Source organism: Mesoplodon mirus (genome assembly GCF_964341445.2).
Source record: "Mesoplodon mirus genome assembly, chromosome: 8".
Taxonomy (NCBI): domain Eukaryota; kingdom Metazoa; phylum Chordata; class Mammalia; order Artiodactyla; family Ziphiidae; genus Mesoplodon; species Mesoplodon mirus.
In genome coordinates, this window is record NC_138984.1 from 99038396 (window position 1) to 99055195 (window position 16800).

The window sequence follows — 16800 nt, forward strand, 5'->3', positions numbered from 1 at the left end:
TGATACCTGCAACGTACTTTCATATGGTTCCCCAAAATGTGAGTGCATGTATGTTTGTATGCAAGCATATACTATACACACACACGGATAACTGTGGCACAATGTGTACAATTGGTGAAGCTAGATTAAAGATATTTGGGTGTTCACTATAACAGACTTTCAACTATTCTCTAGGTTTGAAACTTTTCAAAATAAAAAACTGTAAAACAAAAGAGAAGGACTTCCTTATAATGCTATACTTATTTTTATTTTACTGAAAACAAGATAGTTTTCAATAAAAGATGAGACACATGCTCTAACAACCTGTTTATTCTTTAATACCAGAAAATGACAACTGATCGGTTTCATTAAATGCTTTCTGTTTTCTTAAAGGGTATATTCAGAACTATTTCAGATTTATTTAGAAATAAATGTCAACTTGTATACAACTGAAATCTGTTACATGAGTTTTATATACGAATATATATAAAAACCACATGCCAAATTTTCCATTCCTGTAAGAGCTTATATACACACTTTATATGGAAAAATAAAGGAGCTGAGGTAAAGGTAAATATGCACAAATTCAACATTGATTCTATACCTGTGTCTGTCTTCGAAAAACTGGTACTCGATTCTTGCATCTCCTTTTGGTTGAGCTGACAGGAGCGCATCCACCTTCATTACTAAGTCACTCGCCCTGAAAGATGTGGTTGGTGAAAATTTAGCATCTCTTTTACTGAAGGTTTTCCAATTGTTGCTGAACATAATATAATCAACCTAAGTACTGAATGCCAACAAGCTGGTCTGAAGAAAATATAAACTTTTTATCAACTGGCATGAGAAAAAAGTACAGATTTTGTTACTGATAAGTTTTATAGCCCTGGGGTAGGTGCTGATTTTTCCATATGTGAAATGGAGATAATGCCTACTTTGCATGGCTCTTGTAAATACTGCACTGGCGAAACATAGAAAATAAAGCACCTAGCTCAGGGCCTGGCCCATAACTCTCCCTCACCCTCTTCTAAATAACTTTATTATTTTTATGATCATTAGAGTAATAATTTACCGAAAAAACATTCAGGAAAAAAATATAAGGAGAAAATGGAGATACACACAATAATAGCATATTCAAGAAATAAGTATTGATAACATTTTAGTTCATCATTCTTCCATATTTTAATATATATATATCTACACACATAAAAGTGGTACTATATTATTTGGTAACCTGATTTTTCATTTAATAATACATCATAAATATTTTGTTGGATAATAAGTATAGGGGTACATCAATATTTTCAATGACTGCATAATATTATATTTATGGATACATCATAATCTATTTCACTATTACAATCAACATCACGGTAAACAACTTAGAAAAGCATTTCCACTTTCCCCGCCCCTCCTAACTTGACTTCTAACCAAGGAAGATCTTGAACTAAATCATGAGACTGAAAAAATGCTCTAATCTGTTGAATTGAGGACTAAATTCTAAGAATGCTAAAATATATTTGAATATATTCGTGAATATATCTGAACTGGAATCAAGCCTATACATTCTCTCATCGAACCAAACAACTATATCAAATTACATCTTTTGGTACGTCTCAATAGTAACTCTGAATACATATAAAACAGGCCATTTGTTTCCTGTGATGTGTCAACATTGTCACAAAATATGTCCAGGGATCCTTGGTTATGTGGACTGGGATGATCAAAGAGGCCACAGGTGAGCTCTGCAGGGCTGACGATGGCCTCTTGGCTGCAGGTCTGGGTCACACATGAGAGCTGTGGCTGTCATGCACGACCAAGGTGGAGCAGCCCTGGCACTAACGAAAACCTTAGGCAAGCAAGGTCCCTCTGAGAACCCTAATAGTTTTAGCATCAATCTTCTGGCAGCCCCATGACTACCTTATTTCCCTAAATTCAACCAGGACAGATCCAGAGCCATCTCTGCTTGGTAAAAGGTCAAGTCTTCTGTGCATAGTCTGGCAACTATATAGTCCACAAGGACTCCCAGGGGCTCCCCCGAAGCCTCCACAGAGACAGGGAGTGGTCCAAGGGACACCACACCAAACCTGTGCCTATGACACAGTGGCTTCAAATCAGGGGGTACCTCCTGGCCTGCATCAGGGAAGTGTTTCCTAGGCTAAAACAAGGGGCATCACTCAATAACCAATGAGGAGGTGGAAGGAAACCTCTTTATCTGTAGCCCCAGTTTGGGTGAGATGAAAAAAGATTCCTTTCCGTATCACACAAAACTTGGCAAAGAGACTACTTTCACAGCTATCAAAGTCAACACTTCACTAAGACGTGCATCTTGAACTCTGCAGCATCATGGTGTATGAAATAGATGAAGAAATAAAACAGAAGAACTTTAAAATTCTATATCCTCAAACAATGCATCAAAGAACACTATCAAGAGAGTGAAAAGTCAACCCATGGAGTGGGAAAAAATACCTGCATATCATATAGCTATAAGGATTGATAGCCAGAATATAAATGAACTCCTACAACTCAACAACAACAAAATAAATAATTAAAAATGAGCAAAGGACTTGGATAGATGTTTTCCCACAGATATACAAATGGTCAATAAGCACACAAAAAGATGCTCAACATCACTAATCATTAGGGAAGTACAAATCAAACCACAAGGAGATACCACTTCACACCCACTGGAATGGGTATTATCAAAAGAACAGAAAACAGTAAGTGTTGGTGAGGATGTGGAGAAATTAGAACCCTTATGCATTACTGATGGAAAAGTAAAATGGTACAGCCTCTGTGGAAAAAGGTATAATGATTCCTCAAAAACTAAACATAACCATACATCCTCCGGCTACACATTCATTTGATATTTAATGCAGAAACCATGTGAATGTGACTATGAGCTTCAGTTACACAGCAGGTACACAGACCAGTCAAATATTTATTTTTTTCCATTGAGAAATAACTCATTAAAATATATAAACTAATAATAACACCGAAAGAATTAAAATTAACAATCAAGAACCAACAATAATCAACTCATCATCATTTTTGGAATATGCAAGAAAAAAACCTCATTATTCCATACTAGTAAATAAAGAAAAAGAAACATTTAACTTGCCTTTTTTTTTCCTGAACAAAATAAAACGGAAAGGTAATTAAAGAGATAATGAGGGAAAGTTATTTCTTTACATAAGTATTCCAAGGAAATAAAATCATCTCTCTACTTCTGCATATGTTTGAAATTTTCCACAATCAAAAGTTAAAAAAAAAAATCAAAATGGAGAGAACTAACCCAGTTCTTTAAGCAGCTGGCTACAAAATAAATTAACTCATTTCAACAGAAATATAAATAAACACTTGAATTGAAGAACATTATTATATTTTAAAGCTGGAGATAAAACATCTTGGAATAGGTAGCATGAGGAAAGTCCAATTAATATAGCCCCTGTGACATGAACTGATTCATTTCTTCTATGGCAAAACTTACACATCTTCTTCTACCCGAAGCTGTTGAATGTGAGATTTGATTTTCTGTCCTGAAGTTTTCAAGATGATATTTTCTAGGAGGTGGAAATCGTCTTGATTAAAGAGTTCACTGTCCTCCAGTGGCCCAATGATCTGTGAAGAAGAGCAGGGTGGTCAGTGCTGGAATCAGCGGGCTGCGGAGAAGTCCTTGGTTGTCCTCAGGCTACCTTACAAACCAAATCACTTTATAGACCCGAAACACGTTTACATCTAAGTCAAATCAATGAAAAAAGTGAAAATAAAACCCAAATCAACTCATACAGTTATTCACTTATCAATTCCTCAACTACACAGAGTGTATGTAGACTTGAATACTTTACAGTATTTTTACAGTAAGCAAACTCTGAAATAAAATAGCAGTATCATTTTCATTAATTCTCACTGAATATGAATAAGAAAGCCAAAATAAGAAAGCCAAAATGTAGTGGTAGATATGAGAGATTTCACCCCTAAGGGCTAAGAGTTTAAAGTTTGGTATGTCCGCCATAGTCTCATTTCCCTGGCTGCAGATATTTATGAAATAGTCTAAGCATAAACCAATTAAGTTCATACAGACCGCACAAACCATAAACATGGTCCCCACATGGGACGAGTACTTTATGAATCACAGGTCTTATGGATTTGGGTTCTGAGAACCACCACACTCTCACCACCTTACACAATGGCAGGACAAAATTAAACAGGAGGAAAGTTTCACATAGGACGTTTATGTCAAAATAAGCCAACTTCCTTTGCAACAAGGGAGCAGAAATGATCATCAGCACTGCATGAGCCCTAATCACCTTTGGAAAAAGTGGCTGTTTGAAGAGTTTACTAGCTTCAGAGGAGAATGCTGCCAAGACTGTCCACTGATCTAATTTGAAGTCAACCTTGTCTCAGGACAAAGTTCTCACCCTTCCATTGCTGATCACTGCCCTCTGTCCCTCCTTCAGCTTCAGGACATCCCTGCAGTACATGGCATGAGACAAAATGAAATCCATGTTGGAAGACTCAAAGACCTCTTTAAAAAGACTGAAATCCATGCCCTAGGAAAGTAATTGTTATTAAGGAAAAGTAATTGTTATTAAGAAAACCATGAAAATGAATAATCATATGAATAAATCATAAAATGCTCTTTTAGTGGAACGTAGTGACTAATTTTAATAATTAACACTACGATGTCTCCGTTCTCCACTCTCTCTCCCATTTTTTCCCAACCTCCCACTTATCAAGTAATGCTTATTTCCTTTTCCTGTTCCTTTATGTAATCGTTCAATTGGCAAACTATAATTCATGATACCTTTATTCTGCATTTTTAAATCTTGCTAATTTCAAGTAAGAGTCTTTTTAAACTGAAATATCAAGTACATTCATCATTTTATAAGAAATCTTAAAACTACAAAACAGTCAAAAGTATGTAACATAAATTAATAAAATGGGCTTATATTGGAAATACATCAAGAACACATAAGCCTCTAACTCATTAAGTAGCTTAAGTCTCTATAAACAAATATTTTTCTTTGTTCTACAAACAAATCAAATATTATCTGTCTTTTAAAAACTTACAAAACCAATGGCTTTGTGCTTGAAACATATATAAGCTTATATCATGCACATCTTGAAGCCTAGCAAGTTTAAAAGTAATAAAGGGAATATGGCAGAATTGTTACTTCTTGGTAAGACCCTTCCAATTAAAAAAAAAAAAATCATCTGAGCTCAGAACTACAATCACAAATCCTGATCATCAACAGGAACAGGACACATCAGCCCATGGGAATGAACTTCTGAAATAACAATACAAGGCATCCTCGTGCCACACACAGACTTACCCCAACGGAGAACTCCCCAATGTCAGCTCCTGCAGCCAGTGCCTCTGCAGTCTCCTCCTTGGCCATTTTTGTGATGAAGTTCTTAGCAGAGTTGGAGGTCTGTGTTTGGAGAGCTGCCCAGATTGCTCTGGAGACCTGAGTTTTCTCATAACTTATATCTTCACTAGGATTATTGATCATGCTTACTCTAACATTGTTACTGGATTTCTATTTACAAAAAGGGAAATAAGAGTTATATGGTAGAAGTCTTGAATTTAAAAAGCAGCATTAACATCAGTCATATCCCATAAGTAGCAAATAACACTTAAGTCCTCCACATACAGAGTAAAATTAAAATGCTATAATCAGGCCTTCAAACCCCTGCATGAATTGGCCCCCAGCCTACCTTTCCAACTTCGTTCCTTACCATCCCTGTAAATACGGCATACATGACAGACCGTCAGAGTCCTGTATTTCCCCAACACATTTTGCATTCTTCTAATGCATGTTATGCCTCACATTGGTATGTGAACCCCAGTTACACCCATCTTCATTTCCTTAAGTCCCAACCCTCTTGAAGGGCTCTGCTCAGACCCTTCATTCACATGGCCTTTCCAGATTTCTAGTAAAAATTAATCTCTCCTTGGGTCAAAAGTCAAGAATCCATGTGGGAGAAGATATCTGGGGCCCACAAAACCAAAAAAAGGGCCATAAGCAACAGAAATTCATAATCATGTGTATCTAAAAACATGTACAAGAGTATTCACTGCAGCATTCTTCTAGCCCCAATCTAGAAACAAGCCAATTGTCCATCAAACAGACTAAACAAACAGAACTTTGTGGTACAGCCATATGATACAATACTGCACAATGAAAAAGAACTAACTACCACTACCTGTAATAACGGGGGTAAATCTCCAAAATGTTGAGTAAAGAAACCAAACACAAACAAATACGTATTATAAGAGTCCATTTAACTAAAGTAAAAAGCAGGCAAACCTAGGATGTGAGAAGAGGGACAGGGGAGGGCTAGTGATGTGGCCACAAGCAGGGGCATGCTTTCAGGACTTCGGCAATTCTGTTTCTGTACCTGCGTGGTGGTCACATGGGTGTGTTCACTCTGTGACACTACATCCTATTGATCTGTGCATGTCTTTTGAACCTATATTTTACTTCAATTACTCCCTCCCTGTTCTCCCACTTTTCACCACTTGAGCATTTGTGAATTTGAGTTAGTGTGTTATATGTGTATCGTCTTTCACCTGGACTACTCCTGATACAACTGACCGCACCATCCAGTCTGTTCCCTTAGACAATAAAGGCACTCAGCACATCAGTGAAGCTGAAATCACCTGGATATTTCAGTAAGCCTCCTTGGGACGCCAAGTGGCAAGGGGACACAGGAGGGGTGTGAAACTTGGATGAAGATCCAATCTGAAACTGCTCAGGAAAAGGAAATGTAACATCTCTCTCTCTGACAAGGACAACCTCTAGAAGGGGTGATTACTTTTCAACAGTTCACCACTGCCCATTCACTCCACTTCTACGGTTTATATGCTGCACAGCTTTCAGACCACCCATATGTGCATCCCTCTGCATGCCGACACCTACTTCTATTATACACGTGCTAATGTGCCTCTGTGGTATTTCTCCCATATCTGGACCTCTCTCAATATAAGGACACTGTCTCTCCCATACAATATACAACACAAACTTTGCAGCACCTCTGCAGCAAGAACATGAACAGTCATACAATAAAAACTTGTCTATGATGACGATCTTCTTATTTTTTCCTCTAAAAGAATCTATTCCTGGGACTTCCCTGGTGGTCCAGTGGTTAGGACTCTGTGCTTCCACTGCAGGGAGCCCGGGTTCAATCCCTGGTCAGGGAACTAAGATCCTGCAAGCTGCACGGCACTGCCAAAAAAAAAAAATCTATTCCCTTACATAAAGCCAAAATACTGCAGTCTTCTGTTTTCTCACTAGCTGCCAGACCTCTGAAAAAACAATGCTTCTTTCCCTCAAGCACCAAAAAAGCAGGATCCAGCCTCCCCACCAGCACATTATCAGCACACATATGCCATGAAGATAACTGCGGCCTCAAACAAAGATACAGAATGAAGCCGTAGATACTTGCCTGATGTTTAATAGCATCATACAATAATTGCCTTCCAGGAGGGCTATCAAAATCCCCAACAATCCAAAAAGTTACCGGCCTAATAAAAGAATCATCTGTAGAAAAACAAAAACAACATATGGAGTAGGAGGGGAAAAAGCATATCCTATGTTTCAATATTGCTATTAAACCAAGTAATTTCTGAAAACCATGCAAAAAGTAAGAAAATGACAAGTTTAATAAAGATACAAAGCAAAAGTTTTGAAACTTGCATACTAGAATGAAAGCAGGGTAACTTGCCATGTGGCTTAATTAAAATCTAAGAACATGCACTTATTAATTCTATTTTGATTTGGGTATCTGTTAGCATGGAAAATGAAAGAGTCTTTGAACATGTGGATAACATATTATAGTCTTTAATCATATTCATTTATTAACTTTCTGAAATATAATTCTTGGCAAACATTTATACACAGAATTTATCTGCATTGATAAATTATCTGTTATCCACAGGTTACAGAAACATCCCAATAAAGTGTCAATAAATTCTGAATTACAGTGGTGCCTGAAACCACATAAGATAATTAATTAACAAAAGGAATAGAACATTCTGAAATTTAAAGTTACCATAGATTTCCTTGGAGGACATTCCTGGACAAAAGTAAAGGAAAAAGAGTAGAAGAAAAGAAAATGTCATTCCTCTAATTAATGCCAACTCTAGGAGTCAAATTTTAAATAATGCCCAACATCACCTATGCTTCTTTTCGCTCCTTAGTCCCACTAGGGTTACAGCACTGTTCCAGGACCCCTCAGAACCAATTTCTTTGAGGCAACAAATGGAACAATTGCCTGTACTTAAACATATATCTGGGAAACCAGAAATTCTCTCTGGGAGAAGACCACAGTAGATAAAAATAACTGCCTTAGGGACTTCCCTGGCGGTCCAGTGGTTAAGACTCTGCGCTCCCAATGCAGGGGGCACAGGTTTGATCCCTGGTCAGGGAACTAACACCCCACTTGCCACATGGCACAGCCAAAAAAAAAAAAAAAAGTAGCTGCCTTACATGACAGCCAGTGCTCTGAAAGGGTAATAAGTGTGACCAGAGGGGAAAAGCACTGTCTGCCATTAAGAGGATATCATTTTACACAATTTTAATCTGAATAAATAACTCTGCATCAAAATCAGTTTAAAAACGTGCACAAGGATTTCTTGTACCAAGCTGATCTTACAAATCCTAAAAACAATTAACCCAATATTGTCATTGAAGAGACAAGTCAAACCAATTTTCAATCCATTAACCCATTTTTACATCATAATTTTCCATTTTGAACCATGAAAAAATTTTTCCTTTTACCTTTAATGTCTAATATAAAATTTAAAAAGACAACAAATTTAAAACGACAACATCTGAATTTTCAAATATATATAAAAAATTAAATTTTAAACAGATATTTTCTAGACTCAAATAATTATACAAAGTAATAAAAGAAATTATGGAATCTCTTTCCCAACAGACACTAAAAATTAAGGTTTTTGTAAATACTAAAAAAAAAAGGAGAAACAAATTGAATCCAAGGTAAGCCTAAAATGTATTACCTTTCTTGGTCAGATAATTCATACTATTGGCTATAGCAGCAGTCTTGCCTTGGGAATCCAAGACGGTAAATCTAGCATAATCATCCACAAAAAAGTTATCTGAAAGAAAAATTAAAGTAGATTTATAATTAATATGCCTAAATTCAATCTAATGTTAATATTCAATTGATAATCTCATTTGACCATAATATACATTTTAATAAAATGCATGAGCGAAATATATTGTTTCACGTTTATTGAACAAGTTCACAACATGACCCACCCCATTAATCACATTTTAAGACACAAATAGAAAATGTACACATCTCACACATAACTCTCAGATATGTGTTTGTCAGTTTCATGGTTTAAATTTATTCTATTCCCACTCTTTTCACTTTACACCTACAAGATGATCTTTTAAAGAGACCCCCTTAACTTCACCTCTCCTTTCCATAGTCCATCCCCATAGTAAACTCTTCCCTATCCAATTTGGGGGTAAGAGGGGATGAATGGGAGAGAAAATATTTTTTTTAAACTCTTGTTTGAGTTATCTCACATCTACCAAAGTAACATTTTTAACCTTAACAGAAACAAAAGGTCATTTTCAGATATGTTTCTTTCCTGATTAGTGCCTATGGGCAATGCTCTTATTAATCACTTCCCCCTCAGAGAACTCTTGCTAAAATTCCAGTTTCATCAAGTCATTCCCTTGCTCTCAATACTTTGTAATTTCTTCCTACCTACAAACTGGTCTCCAGCCTGGTATCATAAACCCCTTGTTTATCTCCAGCAATCTTCCCAGGCCTTTGCATTATTTACTCCCCAATACAAATGCCCCGTTTCTTGCAGTGTCCTCCAAGCACATCTTGCTTGCCCACCCTCCCATGTATTTGTCTGTCCACCCACTAACCCATCTATCCTTTCATTCAACAAAGCACTCCAAGGGCCTACTATCTGTTCAGTCAATAGTCTAGCAAAGGTAAGCAATGGTAAATAAGACAGACACTGCCCATGACTTCATGTAGCAGAGGGGAGGAAGCAACACGGCCTTAAAACTGAGTCGCCGGACAGCAAAGGCCAAGAGCAGCGTAGATGATGGAGCTATGACAACTGGGTTAGGAGGATGCCAGCTGCTCTTTCACTGGGAGCTCCAAAATGCTCACCAAGCAAACCACGCTTGCCACTGTGGACGAGCATCATTTCACAGCTGAGGACTATAACACCCAGTGGAGAAAGATATCCAAAAACAGAACTATTTTTATGGTCCTTATTCATGAGTACCGCAAAGATAACTCTTTATCATTTAATTTAAAATGATGGAAACAACAAAACCTCAGGACAACAATTCGTAATACTGCGTGCCCTGCTCTACTAACGCTTCTGGTAAAAAGCGCTTTCTTACTACTTTCTTTCTCAAATACAAGCACACATGTGCAGTTTTCCTCTGCCTGTATGTGAACATTTTCTTCCGTCTGAAAGGAAAGGAATTTAGTTTCAAGGAGAACGGGGGTAGCTGCAATCAAGTAACGACCATAAACAGATCTATGTATTCACTGTATTCAACTACAACAACAAATACACTTGGTTTTGACTTCAACATTACACATATCCTCGATTCCCCAGTGAGATTTCCTGAGCAAGTGGTAACTCTACTGTATTTCCAGCAGTTTGTTAAAGTGGCCTTAAGAGTCTCCAGGAAGGCAAAAGGAACAAATTGTACCTGGGCTTAACCTTGTAAAAAGGTATTCTTGTGGAAACAACCTAAACGCTCATCAACCAAGGAACAGATAAGCGAAGTGTGGCCTATCTATACAACGGAATATGAATCAGTCATAAAAAGGAATGAAGTCTTCCAGAACTGTCAGACAACGAAGTTATATTTATGTTTGTGATTTATGATATTTATTACCTGAAAAAAAAAAAAGGAATGAAGTTCTGAGACAGGCTACGACATGGATGAACCTTAAAAACTTTATGCTAAGTGAAAGAAGCCAGTCACAAAAAACTTCCAATTATATGAAATATCCAGAATAGAAAAATCCATAGAAACAGAAACTTAATTAGTGGTTGCTGAAAAGGGGGAAATGGAGAGTGACTACATCCTTTCTTTTGGGGAGGGGATGATAATGTTCTAGAGTTAGTGTGATGCCCACACAACTCTGAGAGTATACTAAAAACTGTGCACTTTACAATGTACACTTTGAAAGGTTGAGTTTTATGGCATGGACACCACGGATCACCAATCCCTGGGCCATGGACTGGTACCTAGGAACCAGGCCGCACAACAGGAGGTGAGCGGCAGGTGAGCGAGCAAAGCTTCATCTGAATTTACAGCCGCTCCCCATCACTCACATTACTGCCTGAGTTCCGCCTCCTGTCAGAGCAGTGGTGGCATTAGATTCTCATAGGAGCTCAAACCCTACTGTGAACTGCGCATGCGAGGGATCTAGGTTACCCGCTCCTCATGAGACTCTAATGCCTGATGATCTGAGGTGGAGCTGAGGCAGTGATGCTAGCGCTGGGGAGCGGCTGCGAATACAGGTTATCATGAGCAGAGAGGTTCGACTTGCATGGAGACCATAATAAATCAACTGCTTGCAGACTCATAGCAAAACCCTATCAGTGAGTGGCAAGTGACAATTAAGCTGCATGTGGTGGCAGGCTTTAAGTCAGAATCCAACACTTATTTTAGTCCATGCGTAGCCCAACCCACATCTGAGCCCCAAGCTCAGGGCTCCCACTGATTCTGCATCGTGGTGAGTTGTATAATTATTTCATTATGTATTACAATGTAATAATAATAGAAATAAAGTGCATAATAAATGTAATGCACCTGAATCATCCCGAAACCACCCCCCCACACCCTCAGTCCATGGAAAAATTGTCTTCCACGAAACTGGTCCCTGGTGCCAAAAAGGTTGAGGACTGCTGATGGAGCTTTATTTGTTAAAAAGGCATTCTTAAGTTCTCAGAGTACAGCTACCTGAGATATCTGTCGACATCATCACTGACTGACTACATAATGAGAAAGAAGACAGCTGCTTACGAGCTTTAGGACTGTGAGAAAGTCAACAGTCTAGGTCCACTCTTACCACCTAATGCCTACGTTCAGTTGGCATTTAAAAGGCACTGAATATCTTTCAAAGTTTACAAAGATTTATCCAGCAAGAATTTCTCTCCTTTTGGAGGAAACTCTTGTGAATTCAGAAGTTCATATAATGAACTCAAGGTGAACGAAACTGTGTCACAATCTTGGGTTATCAAAAACTCTGAACATTACAATCCAATAAATGCAAAGATTCTGAAAGACAAATGAAAAAGGCCCAAAATTGTTCCTGAAATACTCCTTACTTGTTGCTGTTAAATCCAGGTATTCTCTCTCAGCTGTCAAAATCCTAGAGTTGATTCGTGGAACAACATTTGGCTGATTCATGATATATTCTACCACATCTTGATCATGGGACAGTTCACCCTAGAGTAAAAAAAAAAAAGAAAACAGGGTGTGGGTGAGATGCACATTAAACAAATATGATCAATAATAATTTATTAGGACCTAAAAAATCATTAACTTTATAGTATCTTCTTATGTACTGGTAATAGCTAAAAATAGAAGTTACCACGTTATAGATTCCTGTCATTGCCAAGCAAGGCACTGTATGTACAGTATCTCTAATCCGTTCAACAATGTGAGGAAGACGTGGTACCTATTTAAGAAAGGTTAAATAACTTACTCAAGGTCACAGAGCTAATGAGAAGTGAATATGAAATGCAAACCCATGTTTATTTGATCTCACCACAGAAACAAGCAAGCTCTAGAAATTAGTTGAAGAGTTAATACAAGCAAAAATCCATCCTGAGATCTACTCAGTTAGCTTCTCTCTAAAGAAGAAAGCCAAATTACTTCTCTCAGGCAGTTAATATACTTTAAAAAAAAAAAAGAAATCATCCCAAGCCTTTTTCAATCTCAGGCATTTCAATCTCAAGTAATCCTACATTTCCAGAGTCACAATTACACTGGGGGAGAAGAAATCATTAACTAAAGAATTAATTAAAGAATCATTAATTCTTCCCTTTATAGTTCTCGTATTATAGAAATACTTGTACTGCATGAGGGTGATCTATTGTAAATGGCTGTGGAAACTTGCAAGTTTTTCACACTTAATATATTTCATACAAAACCATATTTCAACATGATTTTCAGGGGGAATAGATGTGAATCAAATATACACAATCAAGTCTTAAAAATTCCACTCAGGGGCTTCCCTGGTGGCGCAGTGGTTGAGAGTCCGCCTGCCGATGCAGGGGACGCGGGTTCGTGCCCCGGTCCGGGTAGATCCCACATGCCGTGGAGCGGCTGGGCCCGTGAGCCATGGCCGCTGAGCCTGCGTGTCCGGAGCCTGTGCTCCGCAATGGGAGAGGCCACAATAGTGAGAGGCCCGCGTACCGAAAAAAAAAAAAAATTCCACTCAGGCATCTTCTGTGGCTACTTATCTCAAGAGCAATAAGTCACAAATTCTCAAACTATAAGCCAATAATGAGCATATGCACCAACCACATAATTCAAAATACTTACAAAGGTAATCGATGACTTGCTATAGATGTAAGCTCATGTATGAAACTTTGGTCTCTAATATAAACCTGAACTGATTCCAATAAAAAGCCTAACTCAAGGAGGCAATCTGGCAAATCTATCAAAATTTTACATGTACATACCTTTTAATGCAGCTCACCTACACACACATACACATGCACACACAGTGGTTGTTTCCAGAGAGAAAAGATGAATGGCAGGGGAACAGGAACGAATAAATGACAGTTTCTCTTCATTTATACCTTTATACACATTTTGAATCTCACACTATCTGCATATCATATGCTTTTATATATAGTGAATTTAGTGCAAAATTTAAAATGTACATTATTACCCTTTGACACAGTTCCAATAATTGGTATTTCTCAAAAAATTATAAAGTACAAAGATATACATATTAGAAGATTCACTGAGCATTATTTATAAAAGTGTACATCTACAAGCAACGTCCAACATTAAGGGATAAAATAAATGATTATTCATTCTTAAAAAGGAATAGCAGCAATCTAAAAGTTTTAAGACAGAGTTATGTTCAGAAACGCAGTGCTAGGGCTTCCCTGGTGGCGCAGTGGTTGAGAGTCCGCCTGCCAATGCAGGGGACATGGGTTCGTGCCCCAGTCCGCGAAGATTCCACATGCCGCGGAGCGGCTAGGCCCGTGAGGCATGGTCGCTGAGCCTGTGCGTCCGGAGCCTGTGCTCCCCAACGGGAGAGGCCACAACAGTGAGAGGCCCACGTACGGCCAAAAAAAAAAACAACGTACAGAAAGTCTCAGGGATATTTTCACTACAGCAGAACCTATTGGGAGTCTGCATATCAATTATGAGTGGTGTATAGAAAACTTTATTGCCTACTACAGGACTACAAAAACGTAAGCAAACCATGTTCTTTCAAAATCAGCCTTGAAACAGTACTTACCAAGTACACTGCTCTTTGAAAGAAGGTTGTAGTCTCCAGGATTTTGTGCATTGTGATGGTTTCCAACTCATCAGGGTCCAGCTGCTCCTTTTCAAAGGGCATTCCATTGAACAGGACAACAGGCAGTGGACCAACTCCAGTCTGCTCATAGTAGCCTCTTGCTTCCTGAAACACATGGGACCACAAACAGCATATTTTTGTCCTTCCTGAGACAAATGGAACAAAGCGAATTTTTCACACATACACGCTCTAACAAGAAAAGAAACAACAGCAGAAATATGGAAACCAAGAAATAACTAAAGAAAAATTCTTTTAAAAATATATAAAGAACTGGGGCTTCCCTGGTGGTACCGTGGTTGAGAGTCCGCCTGCTGATGCAGGGGACAGGGGTTCGTGCCCTGGTCCGGGAGGATCCCACGTGCCGCGGAGCGGCTGGGCCTGTGAGCCATGGCCGCTGGGCCTGTGCGTCTGGAGCCTGTGCTCCGCAACGGGAGAGGCCGCAGCAGTGAGAGGCCCGCGTACCGCAAAAAAAAAAAAAAAAGTATATATAAAGAACTAACACAACATTGTAAATCAACTACACTCCAATAAAAATTAATTTAAAAAATATATAAAGAACATCATAGTTAATATCCTACTAGGTAAATCTGAGTTTAAATTACTGAGTTTTAATAAAACCACAAAACCTTATAAATCAGGAAGTGGTTGAAGATGGGGATGAGGGTAATTTTAAGCAGCCCAGGCTACCGGACCTGAATTACATATACTACAGCCCAAACTATACAACAGACTTTTCTGCAATGATGGAGATATTCTATCTTCACTGTCCAATGCAGTAACCACTAACCACATGTAGCTATTGAGCACATGAAATTAATTAATTTCCATTTTAAAAGCTCATGTGGCCAGAGGCTACTATAATGGGCAGCACAACTATAGACTGTCATAAATTATTAGTGCTCCTGGGCAGATTACTTGAGATGAAATATTTACACTCAATTCTAAATTTAAAAGGGTCCACATCACTAAACAAGAAGTTACACCTACAGAAAACAAAACAAGGTTGGTGGGAAAACAGTGCTCAAAAATTGTTCTATAATGTACTAAGCTCAATCTTTTGCCTTCTCCAGGACAAAAGAGGTTCCTTGGCAGGGAAGTACCAGGCAAACAAACATATCTGAGACTTTTCCAACAATCGACATAGGTACATTCCCCCAGATATCAACCACAGACCCAAGACTAAGATTTTAGAGTAAAAACTATATTACTACCCAAGATACAAAAAAAAAGGTCCTTAAAGCATTCTTGTTAAACATCTTGTAACTGCTATCTTCTGAAAATAGCAGAATTTAAAAATATATAACCATTTTAGATAGCACAAATAGAAAAGTACCTCAATTCAATAACTAATACCAGTCATCAGCTTAGTTTCAGATCTAGCCACAGTGATAACTGACAGTGCAGACTTATCTGATGGACTATCATGGCACAATGAGAAAGGCCTTCCAGGTTGATTTCTGCCATCTCTGTATATCATGGTTAAAACTTTTAAAATGTACACTCCCAAAACTGTTACATTAATTCTGTTCTTTGACATCTCACCTATCTCAAAGAAGTTCATAAAAACTCAATTTTAATATACTTTGAGCTTTGAAAATCAATCCCCCAGGAAAACAGAACAAAATCCACATTATAACTCTCAGTGACATGACAATAAGAAGTAACACTGGTTTTCTCTGAACGTGGCAACTGAGTAAAAGGCAAGAGTGGGAGGGAGATGTTTTGACTATAAACTTTCCATTTTTGCAACCTGCAAATAGATTATCAGACTAAAACTTAACAGAATGCAGGCCAATTATCAGAGTCACACTTAAAAATTACACGTGAGAATTTCTATCAACTGATCACTAAAAATGTTAATTACACATAATTTTGAAACACTGACTACAAAGTCACGAATGAGCCATTCATAGATGATAACTGAGGTTAATAAACACTCAGAGTTAATATGCCAAATGTAAAATGTCTGCATGAATAAGTTACAACTTTTCTTACATTGGTTTTCAAACATATAAACATGCACCTATCAGACTATATTCTCTTCAGTTCAAAAGATCTACTTTAATGTACTACGTAGTTTTAGAAGTGATTACTTCTTTCAAATATCAGGCATAGACGATAACACAGCTTCAGATTTACACAAAAGGTACAGATATTCCTAAGTGTAATAACATTTGCCAACCGCACTCATTCCTCCTTTAAAAAAAAAAATGCACTCGGGCTTCCCTGGTGGCGCAGTGGATAAGA

The 16800-nt window shown here is 38.0% G+C and overlaps 1 protein-coding gene across 1 annotated transcript in view; it reads right to left on the reverse strand.

The window, feature by feature from the left end:
• UGGT1 (UDP-glucose glycoprotein glucosyltransferase 1) overlaps positions 1-16800 on the reverse strand; it is a 99613-nt gene that overhangs the window by 31209 nt on the left and 51604 nt on the right. Inside the window, exons 18-26 of the mRNA XM_082631385.1 lie at positions 14494-14658; positions 12338-12458; positions 9005-9103; positions 8035-8058; positions 7429-7523; positions 5313-5519; positions 4398-4529; positions 3467-3597; positions 584-679 (exon numbers count right to left, since the gene is read on the reverse strand). Of these exons, the coding sequence (XP_082487511.1) occupies positions 584-679; positions 3467-3597; positions 4398-4529; positions 5313-5519; positions 7429-7523; positions 8035-8058; positions 9005-9103; positions 12338-12458; positions 14494-14658 (1070 nt within the window). The remainder of the gene's footprint in view (positions 1-583; positions 680-3466; positions 3598-4397; positions 4530-5312; positions 5520-7428; positions 7524-8034; positions 8059-9004; positions 9104-12337; positions 12459-14493; positions 14659-16800) is intronic.